General features: G+C 37.7%; 1 protein-coding gene across 2 annotated transcripts in view; it reads left to right on the top strand.

Moving 5' to 3' along the window:
• Positions 1-14,164, top strand: part of LOC129253203 (uncharacterized) — a 35,064-nt gene extending 20,900 nt beyond the window's left edge. Inside the window, exons 1-8 of one of the 2 annotated variants that reach the window (XM_054891484.1) lie at positions 2,383-2,443; positions 2,599-2,646; positions 7,551-7,624; positions 10,544-10,746; positions 10,819-10,846; positions 10,931-11,015; positions 11,080-11,313; positions 13,685-14,164. In XM_054891484.1, the coding sequence (XP_054747459.1) occupies positions 7,610-7,624; positions 10,544-10,746; positions 10,819-10,846; positions 10,931-11,015; positions 11,080-11,313; positions 13,685-13,887 (768 nt within the window). In that variant the 5' untranslated portion in view covers positions 2,383-2,443; positions 2,599-2,646; positions 7,551-7,609 and the 3' untranslated portion in view covers positions 13,888-14,164. Of the gene's footprint in view, positions 1-2,382; positions 2,444-2,598; positions 2,647-7,550; positions 7,625-10,543; positions 10,747-10,818; positions 10,847-10,930; positions 11,016-11,079; positions 11,314-13,684 lie in introns of those variants that run through there. The other variant, XM_054891483.1, reaches the window with a different exon arrangement.
• Positions 14,165-20,071: the final 5,907 nt, after the last annotated feature.

Here is a 20,071-nt window from a genome sequence, read left to right as displayed (position 1 = left end):
TTGCCATCTGGTGAAACCCATGTAATTTTGTGTATGTTCCGTCTTTCAATAATTGTATTGCCAATTACCATGCTTTTTGTTTCAGAAAAATTAATGAGACGAATGCCATTGTCTTTGCTGGTATTGTGCAGACTGTGTATGCCGGCATGCTTCCTGCATATTTCTTCTCTATCCACTTTTGCGTTCATATCACCAATAATGATTTTCATGTCATGTTTAGGACACGCCTCATATATGTGATCTAGCGTGTCATAGAAAGCTTCTCTTTCCTCATCTGATTCCTCTTCGGTTGGGAAGTGGCCATTTATTACGCTTATGTTGTGAAATTTAGACCTTATCCAGATGGTGCATAATCTTTCGTTGATGGCTTGAAAATCTATTATTGGGAGGTTGAATTAGTTTTAAAGGTGACACACAGATGGCGCTATTTATCACTTTATCGCGTTGGCAAAACTGAATATATATTCATGACAAAGCCTCATCTCTAGGCTTTGTTTATCAGTATCTGTCATTTCGCTGAAGTATAAACAACGCAGTGTTTTCGTGCTCCGAGTATGTCAACTTTCGTGCCGTCGAAAAGCAATTTGCGGGAAGCTTTGCTTTTCTGCTTCAATTTGAAAAAAAAAATACAGCTCAAGCCCGTGAATTGCTGCAGGAGGCCTACCCAGACCATACTCCGTCGATTTCAACATGTGAGTACTGGTTTCGACGATTCAAAAGTGGTGATTTTCACACCGAAGACAAGGAGCGTCTTGGCCAGCCCAAAAAGTTCGAGGACGCGGAATTGGGGGAATTGGTAAACGAGGACTCGTGCCAAACCCAAGAAGAGCTTGCTGAATCATTGGGCGTTGATAAATCAACCGTTTGCAAGCGTCTAAAAGCGATGGGAATGATCCAAAAGCAAGGACATTGGGTCCCGTACGAGTTGAAGCTGCGCGACGTCGAACGGCGATTTTTTACGTGCGAATTGCTGATCGAGCGACAAAATCGGAAGGGTTTTTTGCATCGGGTGGTGACTGGCGACGAAAAATGGTTCCACTAAGATAACCCAAAACGCAAAAAATCATGGGATTTGCCCGGCCACGCATCAACGTCGACGGCCAAGCAGAATATTCACGGCAAGAAAATCATGCTCTGCATTTGGTGGGATCAGGTCGGCGTCGTATATTTTGAGCTGCTCCAACCGGGCGAAACAATCACGGGGGATCGTTACCGACTGCAATTGATGCGTTTAAGCCGGGCATTGAAAGAAAAACGGCCGGAAACGGTAAAAAGGAACGACAAGGTTATTTTGCAACATGACAACGCTCGGCCGCATGTTGCTCATCCCGTCAAAAAATACCTTGGAACGCTTGGCTGGGAAGTGTTACCCCACCCGCCGTATAGTCCAGACATAGCTCCCTCCGATTATCATTTGTTCCGGCATATGAGTCTCGATTTGGCGGACCAGCGGTTCTCCTCGTACGAGACTACCAAAATATGGGTTGAGTCATGGATAGCCAAGCAGCGGCCAGAATTTTGGAGAAACGGCATCCAGAAATTGCCCGAAAGATGGGCGAAAGTTGTAGCTAGCGATGGCCAATACTTCGAATAAAATATTTTGTACCGTTTTTTCACAATAAAGCCCCAAATCTTCGAAAAAAACCTTTAAAACTAATTCAACCTCCCAATATATTTTGTCGTGTTTTGTCAAAGACAAGAAAAGTTCCGAAGATATGGTGCTTTGGATTGCAGCTGTAGTAAAAATCATATTTTGGATTGTGTATAGTTCCAGTTCCTTTCCATCTAACTTCTTGTACTGCCAAGATACTCGCTTTGTAAGGTTCAACTGCTGGTATAAAGTGCGAACATTCCAAGTAAATAATTTTAAATCATCATAGTCCTTTTTTCGAGATCCGGGTCGTCGGCATAGTTTTCCGTTGTTTATCCGACGCTTAGTTTTAGCTTCCATGACAAAAGTTTGTGCTTTTTTGTTGTGGGACTAGGTTGTCAGCCTTGTGCTCGAAAATCCCCTCTAGGAGGAACTGATCACCCTACTTCCTTTGTTCCTCTTTCTTCCTCTGGGATTGAGTACTCAGTCTTCAATTGGGGTTAACGGGACCTCCACGGGATGGCAAAGAGGGAGATTGGAAAGAGAGGTGGGAGGCTTCATGTCCTATTAAGGATCTGCCTAAATGCACATCATTCCCCTTTGTGGCACCAATAAAAGAGTTTAACTGGTTTTACAAACCGAAAACCGGATAATTGTTTTGCACGAAAAATAAATCGACATACGGCTCATGCCAATGTCGTCAAATTATTGTTAACATTTTTTACTCAATACTAGAATAAGTAATAGAATTTTGTATATTTTTCATTAATTTGTACTAAATACTACTACTACTACATGCATACATATACGATATTTAGAGATGTAGGGAGAATAATAAAAAGTGTTCATCTTGTAAGACAATCTCTAAACTGATTTTATATAAAATTTAGCTGCAGGTCTTAGTAGCAACCATTTCTAACAATCGGTTTATGGCTTTGACTATAAATATGATTATACATATATACATTAATTCTGTTTCTCTAATAAATTGTCTTCTTCATTTTCAGGTACTGTTGGGAAACAGATCAAAGGAGGCTACTTGTTGCGATACAAAAGTGAGTAACTAAAGGTGGAGTCTTCTGTGAGTGAATAGGCATTTGTAGATTTAATGCGAAAGAGGCGAATAAAAATCGGCTATTTTGTCATAGAAAATTAATTTTAAATGACAGGCTTCATTGCACACTTACCATACGCAAGCCTCTGAATGCACACCACTTTCTGAGAGAAGCACTCCTCAGTTGCTAAATTAATCAAATTGATAATCAAAAATTGAAAACCACTTTTGGTGAAAACACTTCTGCCACTTGTGGTGACACGGAATATTTATGAGGTGCGGAAGAAACAGCACCAATACTTTAGCACGTCAACCGATTCATGACCTAATGGTGCCTTAATGACAATATGTGTACATACATACATATGTACATATGAGCGCCAGTGAAGGGCTTTGTCGATTCGCTTTGCCAACTGATGCTTTCCGACATTGTCAAACTAAAATCCAAACCAATCACATGTCTGTATGCGTAAGTAGGTACATGCGACATACAAACATAAATATACATTTTTTTTGGTATTATAGGTACACAATTTCGCAGGATTTTGCGACAATTTGCTAAATCAGCATAAGTGCAATACACATTGACATGACGCAGCAATTCCTTCCTTCCGACGCGCACAAACAATGGCACAAAGCGCACACTAAGTGGCAGCCCCATGGGGCAAGCGGCGCATAGCCGCAGTTGCTTACACTCTTTGCCTCGTTGATGAGGATGTGTGATTTGGTGAAGGCTTTTAAGGGTCGCCTGCTTGTAGTAAATAGCAGATGGCGCATTATTGCTTGTGCTGTTGGTGTTGGTGTCGGTGGTGCTGCTCTTGTGGATGATGATGGCATTAGTAGGTTTTCTTGTTGTTGTCTCTGCTTCGACTGCCATTACCACTGATGCTGCTGCTGATGCTAATGGTGGTGATGGCGGTGTTGGCGGTGATGATGATGGTGCAGATTACATTTGTAAGCGCGTTTAAATTTTCAAGAATCTCGCTGGCGCAAAAAGGCATTTGCCACATTAACAAATTTATATACGTTTGTACATATGCATGTACATATGTATGTGTGTACATAAATACTAACTCACATGTGTTCATGTGCACACTTATATGTAAATGTGTATGTGTGGTGTATTTATATGAATGAATGAAGTGCCCACTTCTGCCGTTTCATAATTTTACTTTTCTCTCAAGTGCGGGCTATACGCTCGCAAAGATGAGGGGCGGTAGTGGGTGGCTGGTTGCAAACGTATGTACAAATGTCTCCAACATGCAAAATACTTGAAAATTTAGAATTACATTTATGCTTTTTTTTATAAGCACGAGTGGTTGACCTTCAAAGTTGGAAGTCAATGACAAGAATTTCTAAATTTGTAAAATACTCGTTTAAAAATATGATTTTTATTAAAAAATACTGTTTTCATTAAAAAAAATTAAAAATAAGTTTAACGTACAGTGTACATCAATAGTGCGTGATATTCATAAGACAAAAATCGCTAAAGCTCTTACAAACAGTCGGATCGGGGTAGTCAGAGGCCCGAAGAAATGATGATTTTCACTCATTTTTTTTGCTAGTCAGTTGCTTTATTTTACAATACAAAAATAAAAAAAGTTTAAAAAAATAAATTAATAATTGTAAAAGTTATCGCTATTTGTGTGGAGCCCGTTTCTCTAGAAGTCCCTCGCGGTGATCATCCCAAGTCCTTGGAGATTCATCTAAAATCAATCGGACAAGAGAAATTAGTTTTATTAATAGATAATCTTATGCCTGATCGAAGCTTTTTTTCAAAATTAACAATATGGCAGTCTCAGTAAATATTTTTCAGATTTTCGAGAAAAACACCGACAATTAATTATTTAAAAAAATCGAAATTTTTGAAAAAAAAACTCCTTCGATCAAGCACGAGTTTTTCATGTTTTTCAAAAGCAGTATAAATTTTATTGAAATCTACCAAGCGGTTTTTAAGTTACAGTGATCACCAGTTCAAAAAACATAGTTTTGAGGAAGTTAGGTTTGAGAGTTATACGCCCTTTGTTAATTGTTGAATAAGTCGAAAGGTATTTGTCGGATTTACTTCAAATTTTCACACAAAATGTTTAAGAAACTACTGAATTTTTTGAAAATTCTGACTACCCCTAATACCTTATCTATGCGCTGAATTTTTGTTTAAAAATAAAAATAGTATAAAATAAATATTAAAAATTTTTTGAAACGGAAAGTCTATTATTATAAACCTATATATAGGGTCCGCCATATAACTTTACGGAATTAAAAATGCTATAAAAAAGAAACTACTCAATATTTTTTTTCAAACTGTTTTTTTTATTTTGAAGTACAATCCTTCCGGTTAATGATGGAACACAACTTCGTTCATATGGCTGCCTCGGCTTCCATACCAAGGTCTTTACGCAAAATTCGTCTCAATGATGTCTCCGAAATGTCCAATTGTTGAGAACGACGGTGAACTGATGTTCCTGGTGATTCACGAGCACTCTCGGCCACAGCAGCAATATTTTCGGGTGTACGCACGGTTTTTGGTCGGTCACGCGTTGGTTTGTCAATAAGCAACCCAGTTTCTCGTACTTTTTTCGCAAAGTAACGCACATACGCTTCATTCGGTGCTTTTCTTCTTCCCATTTCCGTACGTAATTTTCGTACACATTCTGCAACATTACCATGATTTTCAAAGTAATGTCGCAATATTTCCCAGCGTTCTTTGAGCGTATACACAACCGTTTTCGTTCAGCGGAAGAATAAAACTAATTTTCTGTCAAACCAGACGACAGCTAAGTGCTACCATTCTTCAAATAATACCTAGTTCAAATCCGTAACGATAGATGGCGGGCCCTGTATATTCTAATCCCTCGGCAGGCAATGGCAAACCTCCAAGTGTATTTCTGCCATGAAAAAGCTCCTCATAAAAATATTTGCCGTTCGGAGTCGGCCTAAAGCTGTAGGTCCCTCCATTTGTGGAACAACATCAAGACGCACACCACAAAAGGGGTGTACGCGCCAATTATATATATATATATATATATATATATTCTAATTAAAGAAAATATTTAACAGTTTAAAATACTTTATTACAACTAATTCAATTTGTAGCTTTGAAGTAATAACGGCTTACAATGTTTCCCCTTCTGTGCATAAATCCGCAAGCGCGAAAGCAAAAACTTTTTGCCATTTAGTGTGCAAAGTTTCAATGCCGGATCTACAAAAACCCATTGGTTTTGCAATAAATTATTCGAAGATGGCATTTTTTTGTTTGTTTGTTAAAAAAGTGATGCTGTGAACCGAATAAGTTTGGTGGATGAGTGAGGGTGGGGGTGAGGGTGAGGGTGAGGGTGAGGAAGTACCTTCCCCTCCAATCCATTAATATTTTTCATAGTATTGCAAAATAACGTTTTTTCTATTGATAATCTATGAATACTTTTCAATCAAGGATTGATTTGCCCACAATTAAGGTCTGCATTAACAGTTGCTCCAGATTTAAGCACTCCCAAATGTACGATTCCAGGAATACCTCACTAAACACACAAACAGCCCCTTTTTCGGATGTAAACCTAGCTTTGCAGCCCTTTGTAGTGGTTCACTCGGAGAGAGCCACTCCCTTTCGGGATTTGGATTAACATAAAGTATAAATTCTTCATCTGCAATGATCAATTCAATCAAAAACTCAATCAAAAAACGTTTCTGTATTGCCACGGATCGGTGTTTTCTTCAGACCGATTATGCGGAACTCAAACACCTGCCCTGCCTGTTTTACTAATTTGTTGAAATGTTTTTGGGTGGGCGATAAAGGCTGTTTGAAGAGTATTTGGCAGTTCCTCGATTGTTTAACACAAATTTGCTTTCAATTTCGCCCTTAAATTGTTGGTCTTTCTGATCGATGTGAATCGGAGAGATCGAAATTATCTGATCTGAACTTAGAAAACCACTTTTGACATTTACGAACATCTAAGGCACTGGGATAAACTTCGCAAATGTTTTAGGTAGCAGCTATTGCATAGGGTTATTCAATAGGTGCGCTTCAACTTTTTTCCGATAGGGAGGGCGAACGACGCAATATTTTTTATTTTTCGCTTGTCATTTGTAAACTTCATTAGTATACATTTCATCATGGAACGCTACACACTTGAGCAACGATTGCAAATCGTGCACATTTTTTATGAAAATAATCGTTCTGTTGCTGCTACTTTAAGAGCATTACGGCCATTTTACGGTCCATTCAACATGCCGTCCCGTTTTGGGGTCATGTGAAGTCATTGGTCTACAGTAACAAGCCGGCGACGATTTGTGAGCTCAGAGCCAATATTGAACGCGAAATTGCTGGAATTTCGGCCGATTTATGCAAAAGAGTGGTCGAAAATTGGGTTCAACGATTGGACTTCGTAAAACGTGCACGCGGTGGTCATGCAAAAGAAATCGAATTTCATACTTAATTGTATATGTTCAAACTCGATAATAAAAAAAAAATTAGTTAAAAAAGTCAAACCGTTTGTGTTTTATTCAAAAAAGTTCAAAAGTTGAAGCGCTCTTACTGAAAAACCCTATATTACTACCCTTGTGAAACTTCAAAAGCATGCAAAGGCGGATATGAATCTCACTCAAATTGGCGAAAGAAAATTGAAAACTTAAGTTTTCACAACTAAACAATTCACTTTAACTTTGTAATGTCTTTGGCATGACTTTCAACTACGCTTTGATCTCATAAACGTACAGAAGCATTGGCATGCGCGGAAACGACATTACTTTTCGGTAGCCCTATTTTTTGAAAAATGAGGCAGAATAAAGGCAAAATGCCAAGCCTGCGTATTTAAAATGAGTGTCATTGCTACCTGACACACTTTGCATCACTGCACTATGCTTAGCTTTTATTTCTAATTATATTTTTTTGTTTTTTACTTTGTATAGAACAACTACTATGGAATCGTTGGGCCGAGGAATGGGTTGTGCTGTACGATGATTCGACAATGGCTTGGTTTACGGTAAGTGCAAAGAAAAGTTATGAAAACTACCCGAACAATCGGTAAATATGTAAATAATGCATCAATGAAAATTTAGAAAATTATATTATACATTATTTATACTCTAATTATTATATTAGTTTGGGGAAAAATAATACTATTATTTTCTCGGTTGATGGCTGTAGTGTCCGATATCTCGTAAAGTATCGACCAAATAATTTGAAGTTTGTGGTCGTTCACACGGGGAAATTCCACAATTTCAAAAATTTGTTTGCTGTTTTTTTTTTTTGTTCCATCCAGTTGTGACTTACAGGGTGTTAGCAATGGAAGTCAACAAATAGAAAATTCGGTACATTTCATAGTTTTTCTTTGATAAAGGCGAAAATGCAAGCCAGTCCGCTGAAATTCCGAGTGATTATAGTGCCGATACTGTAATAACTAATATAATTGCAATATTGGTTTCATCGATTCCATTCTGGCATTTTGATGTCAAAGAAAATGTTGATAAAACCACAGAAGTAATCGAAATTGACCGGTATGTAAGTAATCGTAGCATTGCCAAAGAATTAAAGATCGACCATAAAATAGTTTCAAACTATTTGCGCGAAAACTTTATGCTAAAGTATTGTTTTTCTTTTTCCCCAGACTAATATTACAGGGTCGGGCACTCGAAGGATAATCAATTAAAAAGCCATATATTTAGCTTGGAAAAATACTTTTATTCAATTCAAAGTAAAAAATGTGTGAAAATAATACAAAATTAAGAATCAATTTACTTTTGCTCGATATGACCACCTTTTGCCTTGACTATGGCCTTGAGACGGCCCGGAAACGAATTGCAAGCTGCCCGAATGTGAGTTGGAGGGTTTTTGGGACACTCGCGGACAATGCCGTTTTTCAGCGCCTCGAGACTGATGAATCTTTTAGTTCGGACTTTGCTCTCCAAAATGGCCCAAAGAGAATAATCCATCGGATTCACGTCTGGAGAATTTGAGAGCCATTGTGTGGAGGTTATGAAGTTCGGAACGTTGTTTTTTAGCCATTCTTGGTTCACTCGAGCTTTGTGAGACGATGACGAGACCTGTTGAAACGTCCATGGTTTGTCACCGAATACTTTTCCCATAATATTTCACATTTACCTTGACGCCAGGCTATTACCTGAGGAGGGTGCTACCTCCTGAGGACCAATCGTTGATTCAATTCTCGTATGAACGGTCGGTCAAACAAATCCTATCGTTTAGGGAGTTAACGAATTGCTCGGTCTGAAAAATGTTCTCGTCAGAAAACACAATTTTCGGAAATTCACCGCTTTCGGCAAACCGAAGCAACTCCTTCGTTCTCTCAAGTCTGACCTGTTGCTGCTATGGTGTGAGATCATGCGCCTTTTGGATCTTGAGACTTGGATCTTGACTTTGAGACAATTTTCCAGTATGCGGCGGATGCTACGGTCAGATGTTTTCAGTTCTTACGCCATTTGATTGACACTTCGTCGGGGGTTTCGCTCAAGTCGCTTCTTCACTTTTTGAACTATTTCACGTGACGTTTCAGTCTTTTGATGACCGCCTCCATGATATTTCGCGATGCTACCAGTATCATTGTAACTAGCAATGGTGCGATAAACTAAAACACGAACAATAGCAGGTTGCGATTTTCCAGCTAAATACAATGCAACCACACTATTACGTTTGAAATCCATTACTGATTTTCTTTTTTCGCGCTTACTTTCGGCAAAATGCTTCCAAGCACCTATAAGCAATACTCTGGACTGCCATTTAGCCAACTAACAGACAGCTGATGCACGGCCATCGGTGTGAAATTGGCACTTTGAGTGCCGATCCCTGTCGAAAAACAATAAATTACACTTCACATAATGTGTCACTGCAAGAGCCTTTCGTGGTTTCTTTATGTTATCGAATACAAATCAATAGCATAGATGATTTTGGTCCAAGGATAATGGATCACAAGGTTAGTCATCGGAAGCAAAAGTTTGAGAGTAACTTCGACTGTCACTTCACCGGAGATTCTGTCCACTCATTTACATGTATTCTTACGCTCTGCCAATCTGCCGTTGTTCTGACGGTTACATGACTGAAGGCTACTTTGTTTTTTCTTATGTGTTTTCTTATAAAATCTCAGTTTGTTCATAAACAAACCGCTGCCTTAAGTCCGGTTCCATCAGAAAATCAATTGATTGCTTCAAAATCATTTAATTAATCTCTAAAATGTCTGTTCCGAATTTTTTTTGTAGGCATTACTGAATAAATAAATAAATAAAATCTTTGGCAGCCGGTTAACCTTTACATTCTGTGCAACGCGGGTTTACTCAATTGTTGCAATCACCTTTCACCTCAAAGTTTGGCGAGTGAGCGATGAAGCGATTGTACTGATGGCTTTGTTCGCCTCACCTCGTTCGACAGCTGCCCCTTCCATTTGCTTCCTGTCGAATTGACGTATTTGAAAAACTCAGCAGGCAGCACATCAACTCCCGTTGCTTTGTTGTTATTAGCTGTTGTTGGAGAGTAGAAAAACGTTGCCTCTGTAATTTAAGTAAATGCTCTGAACACCTTGTCTTATTCCCAAACGATTTGCTTTATGTAACTTAGTATGATATTTACGTGTGTATGTGTGTATATTAGAAACATTTTCTACCCACCAAGCAATAGCGAATCCTTTCCAGTTCATTTCTGCCTCGAAATAAGTTTCTTATGAAAATTTAAGAATCTGTCCTTTTGCTGATGACATAAAATTGGATGGTATTCAAGTTTGAAATTAGAGAAGAAGTATGGTTTAAGCCACCTTCTATTGATGCCAACAAAAATTAATTTTGCAACATTTCTACCTCTTACGTTACTTACGGCACTTATATGTGTTTGTATTACTTACTTTAACTACACTCCGAATTTTGTCTGATAATCAAAATTAAAAAACTCTTGAATACAGGAACCTGGGAGATCATCGCCAGCTGGTAAGATATTAGTCAAAGAGGCGCCGGAGATGTTGGCCATTGCACACTGGACTGGGCAAATACCACGACGCCCACCACTGCCCGAAGGTTGCAGTGTGTCACAGCTGATTGCGTTGGGCTCGAGAAGAAAACGTTCCAAAGTATATTGGATGCTAGCCAAATCGGAACAGGAAGTCAGGTAAATAGTTGTTAAATAAATTTTTAAGTATGTGAATTTGAAGTGTCCGTTTTTTTTTTCTATCTGGTACAGTGAATGGGTTGACGCCATAACTAAGACGGTGAGTTGATTAGCACACAAATACTGCATTACATTAAGAAATATATGTTTTATATTTTCCTTTCTGTCATTTTTTGTTATTTAGCTGCCTCCGCCACCACAAATTGAACTCGTAGTTGACAAGCCGCATCTTATGAATGTCCTACGTCGACCGTTGGTGCGCATACGGCGTAAGTTCGAATGCAACCAATTCACTGACTCATACGAATAACTGTTTTATTACTTTTGTTGTAGCGGCCACTACGTCTGAAGTGAAACAACGCAAAGTTTTGGCGCACAGAAGCAGCAGCGCTCATCCTGCTTTGGCCCACCATCGCACATTCTACGTACAGAATCCGTTGGTGAAGAGTGACGCCGCCGTAGCTGTGTTGAGTAAAAAGCCCGACTCGAAGCCGGCATTGGCCTGCGCATTACCTTGGGGACATGGTTGGGGTTGGGCCACTTTGCCGAATGGTGTGTGGAGTGGCGGTAAGTGTAATATAATTTAAAGGTTTGGTTTCAAATTCGTTATAAAATAAGGGAAATAAAGGACTAAAAATTATTTTCCTAGGGATTGTCGCTAAACTATATATTTTTTTTTTGGTTAGCTAGTAATTCACAAAATTCCTTTCGGTAGCCTTAGTAGTCTTAGCCAAACTACTCAAGAATACAATTTTAATATTTCCGGTTCCCTCCGGAAGCTGGGAATTAGCGGTTTTTTAATTTCGATTTCTCGTATTGTAAACCTATATCGGAGAATAGGATGAACCAAAGCTTAGGGATAACAAAATACAAAAACACGAAGTGCACAAAGTATACAAATCTACTAATTCTTAAAGGGTACTACGTTATATGTTTACACACCGATATTGAGTGTTGCAAGCTCAAGGACGAACAGGAGACCTTCTGGTACTGGATAGACGAGAAGCTCTAGCAATTCGTTGAAACAAAAAAATCAGCTTTAGTACCATTCGGCATTATCTGAATAGAGCACGGCAATGGCCCAGAAGGAGCGGGATCGTCCCTTCCTCTTCTTCATCCAGACAGCTTCTGCAGAAGTCATGTGTTTGCACACCCACCCTCTGGGCGTGCCTACCTATTAGGCAGAGCCCCGTTATAATTGAGATCAGTGTGCTAAGACTGGTCTTATTTTGGTTTAGTAGAAATTCTGTGCATTTAGCATTGAGAGTCGGCCATAGTTGACGGGCGATTTGGCAGGTGGCTACATTACGACATCTTTCGTTTGCTTTCCTTACGATTTTTTTAAGGATGAGTAGCTTACTTGTTTGTAAGGGTATTCCTATGTCATTGTCTATGTACCCATCCGTTAATTTGGTGCCGAGCCTTGCTAATTCATCTGCTCTACAGTTACCCTCAATGTGGGGATGGACAGGAATCCATGTTACCTTTAGGTGAAATGATCCAGCCATCTCGTTAAAAGATGTACGGCATTTCAAGGCTACCTTGGAGGTTGTCGACTGTGAAGGATTTTCTCGCCGCTTGGCTATCGGTGAAAATGTAGATATCATTCCCGGATATCGAATCACACAGTATCAGTGTCGCGGCTTTCATTATTGCCATCAGTTCAGCCTGAAAGACACTACAGTAGACGGCGAACTGAAAACTGAAGAAGATCCCCAGATGCTCGGAGTATACACCTTCGCCCACCCTGACCTCGAGCTTTGAGCCATCTGTGTATACACGGATGGACTCGCCCTATCTTTCATCGTCCCGTTCTCACTCTTCCCTTGTGGATTGTGAACGTTGTAATGGCATGTACTCGAGAAGCTGATCAAATGAATTTAAAGTATTCACATTTAGTGATCGAACTGGTCAAATCTTCCTGAAACTTTAAATTGATGTTGGATGTATAACCAGAAAATGATGGAGCAATTTCTATTAGACAATGCTTCATCGTATGGCCTAAGCATCGTGAAGACATTGACACTCATACGAAAGCAAGAAACTTCGGTGTCATGTGAGGAGTTGAAGTAATGCAACAAAAGATCGCGCGTAGCTACTGTCAAACTAAATTCATTGGGATCCAACATTACTGAAGATATTAACGAGATATGGATAGCGGAAATACGGCGCAGTTACGGCCAACATTTGAAAGGGATTTAAGGGACTTCTTTCTACACATATATAAAAAGGATTGCTCAATCAATTTGAATTTTTGTTGCATCGTTTACAACTGCAACTCTAGAGCCTACAGCTCTAAGGCCCTCCGCTTGTATTTTTTAAAAACAATGTAACCGACCAATTGAAAGAGAAATTTATTAGCTATTTATTAACAATTAACTTTTAATTTTATGAGGTAAATCATCGGCCGCCGTAGACGAATGGGTTGGTGCGTGATTACCATTCGGAATTCACAGAAAGATCGTTGGTTCGAATCTCGGTGAAAGCAAAATTAATAAAAACATTATTCTAATAGCGGTCGCCCCTCGGCAGGCAATGGCAAACCTCCGAGTGTATTTCTGCCATGAAAAAGCTCCTCATAAAAATATCTGCCGTTCGGAGTCGGCTTGAAACTGTAGATCCCTCCATTTGTGGAACAACATCAACACGCACACCACAAATAGGAGGAGGAGCTCGGCCAAACACCTAACAGAAGTGTACGCGCCAATTATTTATTTTTTATTTTTAAATCAGATATAGTAATCAGTATATATCAGATAGGTAATAGATACTAAAAAATTAAAAATAAGCCTATAATAAGACTCAAGAGACTCTGTAATAAATTTCAACTTGTTCTTGTTGTTAAATATAAAATATTTCTAGTAGTCACATCTTTTATAAACCTCTCAGACCATCAAGTCTTCATAGTCTATAATGTGTTTTTCTTGTGTTTCGGCAGGTTTGACTTGGTCGCAGTGTGAGGACACTTTTACCCTACACGCACTGCCCACCACGCACTGCACCAATCTTGTGGACACGTCTTGCAGTGGCGCCGTCTACCACACCGATATTGGCGGCTTCGATTTCCATTCGACAGGCGTGGAAGATCTCGGCGGCGAGGACTTTGACTATGCCATGGATTGTGGGGATTTCATATTTTAAGCGCGAATAACGCGAATGAGCCCACAAAAAGCAATATAGTATGAGGAGAAAGAGGAGCAAGAGGAAGCGGAAAAGTAGGAGGAAGAGATAAAACGATCAACAGAAAGGAGTAAAATATTATAGAACGAAAAAATTGAAAAGAGTTATAACCACCCCACCCTAGAAAGCGAGTGCAAAGGCACTCGAACGCTTATAAGTTAAATAAATTTAGATTTTCATAAGGGCTCAAGAAACGTAAAAAGGACTCACCTTCCACTTTGAAATATTTTCACACTTTCGCTGCACACGAGTCAAGAACGAGCCAAACTGCAAAAGAAAAATAATTAAAAAATATATATACATATATATATATAGATATAGAAATATTGAATTAAATGTTAACTAAAATTACGGGTAATACGAGAACGAATTTCAGTTGGGTTCTCAACTGCGAGACAATTTAGATTTTTTGCATTTTATAAACGCCTTCGTTTAAGCGAACCAACCTGCGAGTGGAATGCGGCGAACTTGATAACTTACTAGCCAAAATACAAATAAGAGTATTTCAATGGATTTCATAAGATGCCAAATTTTTGTAAGACCCCACAAAAAAGGGCAGCAGGGACAAACAAAAAACACTGACCCTCATTTAGGCGCCGGGAGCACCTAAGGGACGTGAAGCTGGGAATTAGTATTACTTAATGTGTATATTGTAGGGATGTTTACACACGACGTCGTCATAGCTGTAGTTGAAATTAACCAATCATAGCGCATACTTGAAACCCAAATAAAACAAAACAAAAATAAAATAAAAAAACAAGCAACAGAAAAAATTAAAGCGCAAAAAATAGTAGTGCATTGGCTAGATCAAGCATTTTCAGCAGATAGAAAATATTTATTTTCATGTGTATATGTATTATGTGTGTGAGAAACACTGAGCGAACACAAAGAATTTAGAAACAGTAGTAAAGTTTGCAAAAAATTAAAAAAAAAAATACTAAAAAAAATAATTACGTGGTATATTTTAAAAGTTACCAAACAAATAACAACAAAACAAAAAAAACTCATTGATCTGCCAAATAATTTTGAAAGATATAAAAAGTGGGTGATGTATTGAAATGAATAAAAAAAAAACACAAAGAAATCGTTGTACACAAGGAAACGCCACCAAGCAACAATGCGAAATATGAGCAACATTTAATTGACAATGCAAAGTTTTTTGAGATGCCGAATTGATTATAGATTTTTTAAATGATTTTTCGATTTTTTACTGTTTTTACGTACCGAGAGATAAAATTATTAATAAAACACACAAAAAGAAATCCAATTGAAAAAAGTAAAAAAACAACTAGTTTTAGTGAAAAAAATTGGCAAACCACGAGCAACATGCTGGCAATGTTCTCCGTTAAAATGTAAAACCAATTGTCAAATTTACATAGTATATAGCGATAAATATGTATGTATGTAGTAAACATGACGAGTAAATAAGAAACAAAACAAAAAAAAAAATGTTTGTATGTAGAAAAAAAGAAACAGTATAGATTATTATGAATTTCAAGCACACGGCGAGCAACAAAAGCGCAAAATAACTGCAAAACATTTATGTGAGGTTCAAGCAAAATAAATGAAATGCATATGAAATAATTAGAGAGTAAGCAAACCAAACAAGCAACAACATATACATGCATACATCTATAAAAATATAACTCAGCAACCATAACTAGTGTTCCCGAGCACTCGAACATAAAAAAGTGTATACAAAGAAAATGAAACTTATGTATAAATCCACCAACCACGAACGCCAACCAGCCAACCAAAACACCAATTCATGGCAGGACGATAGTACGCAAAATATCAACAATCATTGCTCGTATGTACTATCAAACAGCAGCAAAACAAAATGTCTCCACGCAAACAGTTAAAAACTTGAAAAAAAATGCAACAAAAAGACAACATTATTGGTGATTGGTTGACGGCTGATGATCGCCCGCAACTAGTGTTCCTTCCTACACCAAATAACCTCAAAAGCACCAGCAACACAGACGCAGATTTCTTCGCAAGTCGCAGTGTTTCAGCTCAAGCACCGATATGACACAACCGAAATCACTAGAGCGAACGAAATTTACGTAGTCACAAAAGGTTACACAGTCATTTGTATTACATAGAAACATTTCAACATTTCAGTAAACAGTATTCTTACCCCTTTGTATATGCAATAATTTTTTTTACTCACACAAACGCCTTAAATGGCTCTCAGGCTCTATGTTGTATTTGTTTAAATGCAGTTGTATCAATACGAATTCGGAAATCATATGGCAATGCAGAGAAAAATTCGACAGTAGACGACACAAATAAGAATAAATGATTGGCTATACACTTACATATGTATGTCAAGCGTTTCGGTCTCGTTCGATCACCGAAATTAAGCAGCGTCGAGCGCGGTTACTACTTGGATGGGGGACCGCTTGAGAACACCGCTTGTTGTTGGCCTATAACAACAAAGTGGCCAACAATAAAATTTGACTCACATAACGAGTGTTCGGAATACATAAAATCAGGTGTTCATATAATGTTAAAATTATGAATGCGCTGTGAAGTGCACAATTGATTTGTACCATAGTAAAAGAGCAATTTGAGACCTAAAATCTGAAATGTTGGTATTCTTGAGTGATAGTAAAACCCCAAATAAGATTTTGCTCCACTTCATCACGATTGGTTTTTACAGTTTAAATAAATTTATTTAATACATTTTGTTCAAATCGCTTTATTTAAGTAACTGACTTCAAATTTAAAAAAATAGAAAAATGGCATGTCAAATTTAGGACAATATGAATTTGTATTTGTATTCTCTCTTTACTACAGAGTCGCATTGGAATCGGATTTATTTTCAACAAATTTAAAGTTTAAATTAATGGTAATATTTTCAGCGGCCTAGAGTAAAATTTAACGAGTGATTTTTTGCGGAACATTTCAATCCACACACGAGCCCAACTTGTATGGATCGTCTTCAACATTTTTGAAAAGAAATTCTAGAAAGTTTATTAAAGTGTCAGGTATATTTTATTCATTTATTTATTTTTAAAATTGGCTTAAAGAGTAAATCTGACAAACTACATATATTGCAAAAATAAGGCAATAGCATCGGGACTTAAAATGTTCTGCAAAAAAAATGTATATCTTCAAAAACATGTTATTGGGGATCACCGATTCTGAAAACTCCAGTAAATGAATGTTTAAATTTGAAGAATTTCCGCATTTCCTCTTTGAATTGTAAAATGATATTGTATAAAAATAATATTAATCATTTTTGAGTTTCTGTAATTTATTTTTTGTTGTGGTTGACACTTCGTCCTAACAGATCTTTTGTGTCCTATAAGCCTACGAAAAATATTTCGATTAAAAGCTGATATGCTTATTTTTGCTTGGCATCAGTTTGAAAACCCCATATGCCCTTTGATTTACGCACAAACTGCTAGATCTCCCACAACCAAGCTTGGTGCACAAATTTCTTGATTAAACTCATCTCTAATATAATAAATATTTTCAAATTATTTTCTCAACCGCTCAAACATAAATTCAAGTATGAGATGAGTGCTTTTACTGTAGTCTAAGTTCGAATTGGAATTTTTTTCCTTTTCAAAGTAATGCAATGCACATCATTTCTGATGATTTTTGAATGATTTTTTGCAAACTGTGGGCAAACTGTGTTGACATTTCTGTACAGTAAGTTATGGCAAGTCATCGTGAATCGTTTAACCGCGTAACAGCGCTTCCAAATAGACAAATTTCACTTTGAAAAAAAAAATCTGTTCACGAAGGTCATAGAGTACTGGCAGCATCATTGGTTCGTATGCCTCTTACTTGCCACCGCTTACTTACATGCAACTTCCTTAAACACATACTTAAAGAATCCGTACCCGGTCTCCCAATATGCGGTACAAACATTTAAAGACTCTTCTTCCAACTTCATTAATACCAAAAAAGTTAGTTATTTACCAAAATATGTAAAAGATTTAATGCTTATATGAAAAATAGTGGTGATTATTTAATTGTGGGAAATTTAGAGAAAGATACCTGAAAATACCTAATAAGATGTTTTTTACGAACTGCTGAATTTTGTTGAGAGCAACTGCGAACTTCATACATACTCACCTAAAGTTTTATATTATACGTGTCAGTCTGTATGTGTACATATCTGCACACACATGTGTGAGTTTTAAAGCTCTACTGATCTACATACTCTCATGTAAATCACGGCTAATTGAAAATGAGTGTAGAAAATAAATTCCTTCACAATTGTCAATTAAGCCTAGCAAAACACATTATAAAGAAAAAAATTAAGCGGAAATAAAATATATATAAATATGTTTTAACAAAAAAAAAACAATAAAAACAAAAAAAATATTGTCCCAAAACACCAAAATACCAAACACAACCACACGAACAAAAGCCGCAAACAAACCAAAACAAATCATGAAATAAAACGATTTTTTGTTTGAAAAACAAGCATAGGCATATGCACGGAAATGAGATAGAATGAAGGAAAAACAGAAAAATCAACACAATTTTAACTAAATAGCAAAATTACAGCAGAAAAATTGAATAAAGAAGCTAATGCAATAGTTAAGAAAGCATAATAAAAAATAATAATAACGAAAAGAAATAAAAATAAAATATTTTCGTCTCATATTGTATTTGAAATAGGAAACTAACTTCGAGGACATATGAACTTGTAATATGCAGAGACAAGTTAAGGAATAACGCAATCAACACTTTAAATTCACACAGCACAATTTTTCGATATTTAAAATTGTTGTTGCCTACGCTGAGCACAAAACGAAAATACAGACAAAAACCAAAAAACAAAAGTCAAATGAAAAACATTTAACAAAACTTGTTGAAAAAGGACGAGAATACCATGCATAGGGGTTTCTAATAGGGGCTTCGCGGTGTTTACAGGCTGTAGCGTCCATTTGGTTTGGGTGGCGTATGCCAAATATGTTTTTTTTATTGAGTTACCGATGATAAATTACACCTTTGATCACGCAAGCACATGATAAAATTTTATTACGTACAAGGTGGCGCAAAATGAATCAACGGTTTTTAAATAAAAAACAAAACATAATTTTGACTGTTGGAAATCTTTATTTTGAACTTAACGCGTTCCACTTTTTGGCTATTTGTATACTGTGCAGTTTATGTAGTTCACAACTATCAAATATGATTGACGTACGATGCCATTTGCACAAATTATACCTCTTTCGGTAGTTTAATTAATTTTGCGCCATCTTGTATGAGTGCTACAGTTTTTCTTATCGGATTTTCTCGTATCGTAGGTCCAGTTAAAATAACCCAGACCATTTCTCTACGTGAGGCGGGTCTGTGTAGCAGATTCATTGAAAATTGGGACCCTCGAATTTGTACTCTTTTTGCGAGCATTTCAACGATGTCATATCACATACATAATACCCGTAGCATATCATCTTCTTAATTGGCGCGATAACCGCTTGCGCGATTTTGGCCCAGTTTAACAAAGCGCGCCAGTCGTTTCTTTCTCGTGGTAACCGGCGCCAGCTGGACACACCAAGTGAAGCCAAATCTTTCTTCACCTGATCTTTCTAACACCGAGGAAGCCTTCCTCTTCCTCTGCTAACACCAGCAGGTACCGCGTCGAATACTTTCAGGAGCGTTTGTGACCATTCGGACGACCTGACCCAGCCAACGTAGGCGCTGGATCCTTATTCGCTGCGCTATGTCTATGTCATCGTAAAGCTCATACAGCTCATCGTTCCATCGCCTGCGATATTCGCCGTTGCCAACGTTAGAACGTGCATGATGAGAGTCTTGTAGAGTGTTAGTTTTGTTCGTCGAGCGAGGACTTTACTACTCAGTTGCCTACTTAGTCCAAAGTAGCACTTGGCGGCAAGAGATATTCTACGTTGGATTTCAAGTCTGCCATTGTTATAGGTGTTAATGCTGGTTCCTAAATATACGAAGTCTTCTACAACCTCGAAATTATAACTGTCAACAGTGACGTTAGTGCTGGTACGCGAGTGCGCCGACTGTTCGCTTGATGACAGGAGGTACTTTATTTTGTCCTCGTTCTCCACCAGGCCCATTCGCTTTGCCTCTTTATCCAGCTTGGAGAAGGCAGAACTAACAACGCGCTTGTTAAGACCGATGATGTTAATATCGGAGTGGATGA

This window comes from Anastrepha obliqua, chromosome 1 (assembly GCF_027943255.1).
Source record: "Anastrepha obliqua isolate idAnaObli1 chromosome 1, idAnaObli1_1.0, whole genome shotgun sequence".
Lineage (NCBI taxonomy): Eukaryota > Metazoa > Arthropoda > Insecta > Diptera > Tephritidae > Anastrepha > Anastrepha obliqua.
This window is presented reverse-complemented; position numbering and strand designations above follow the sequence as displayed.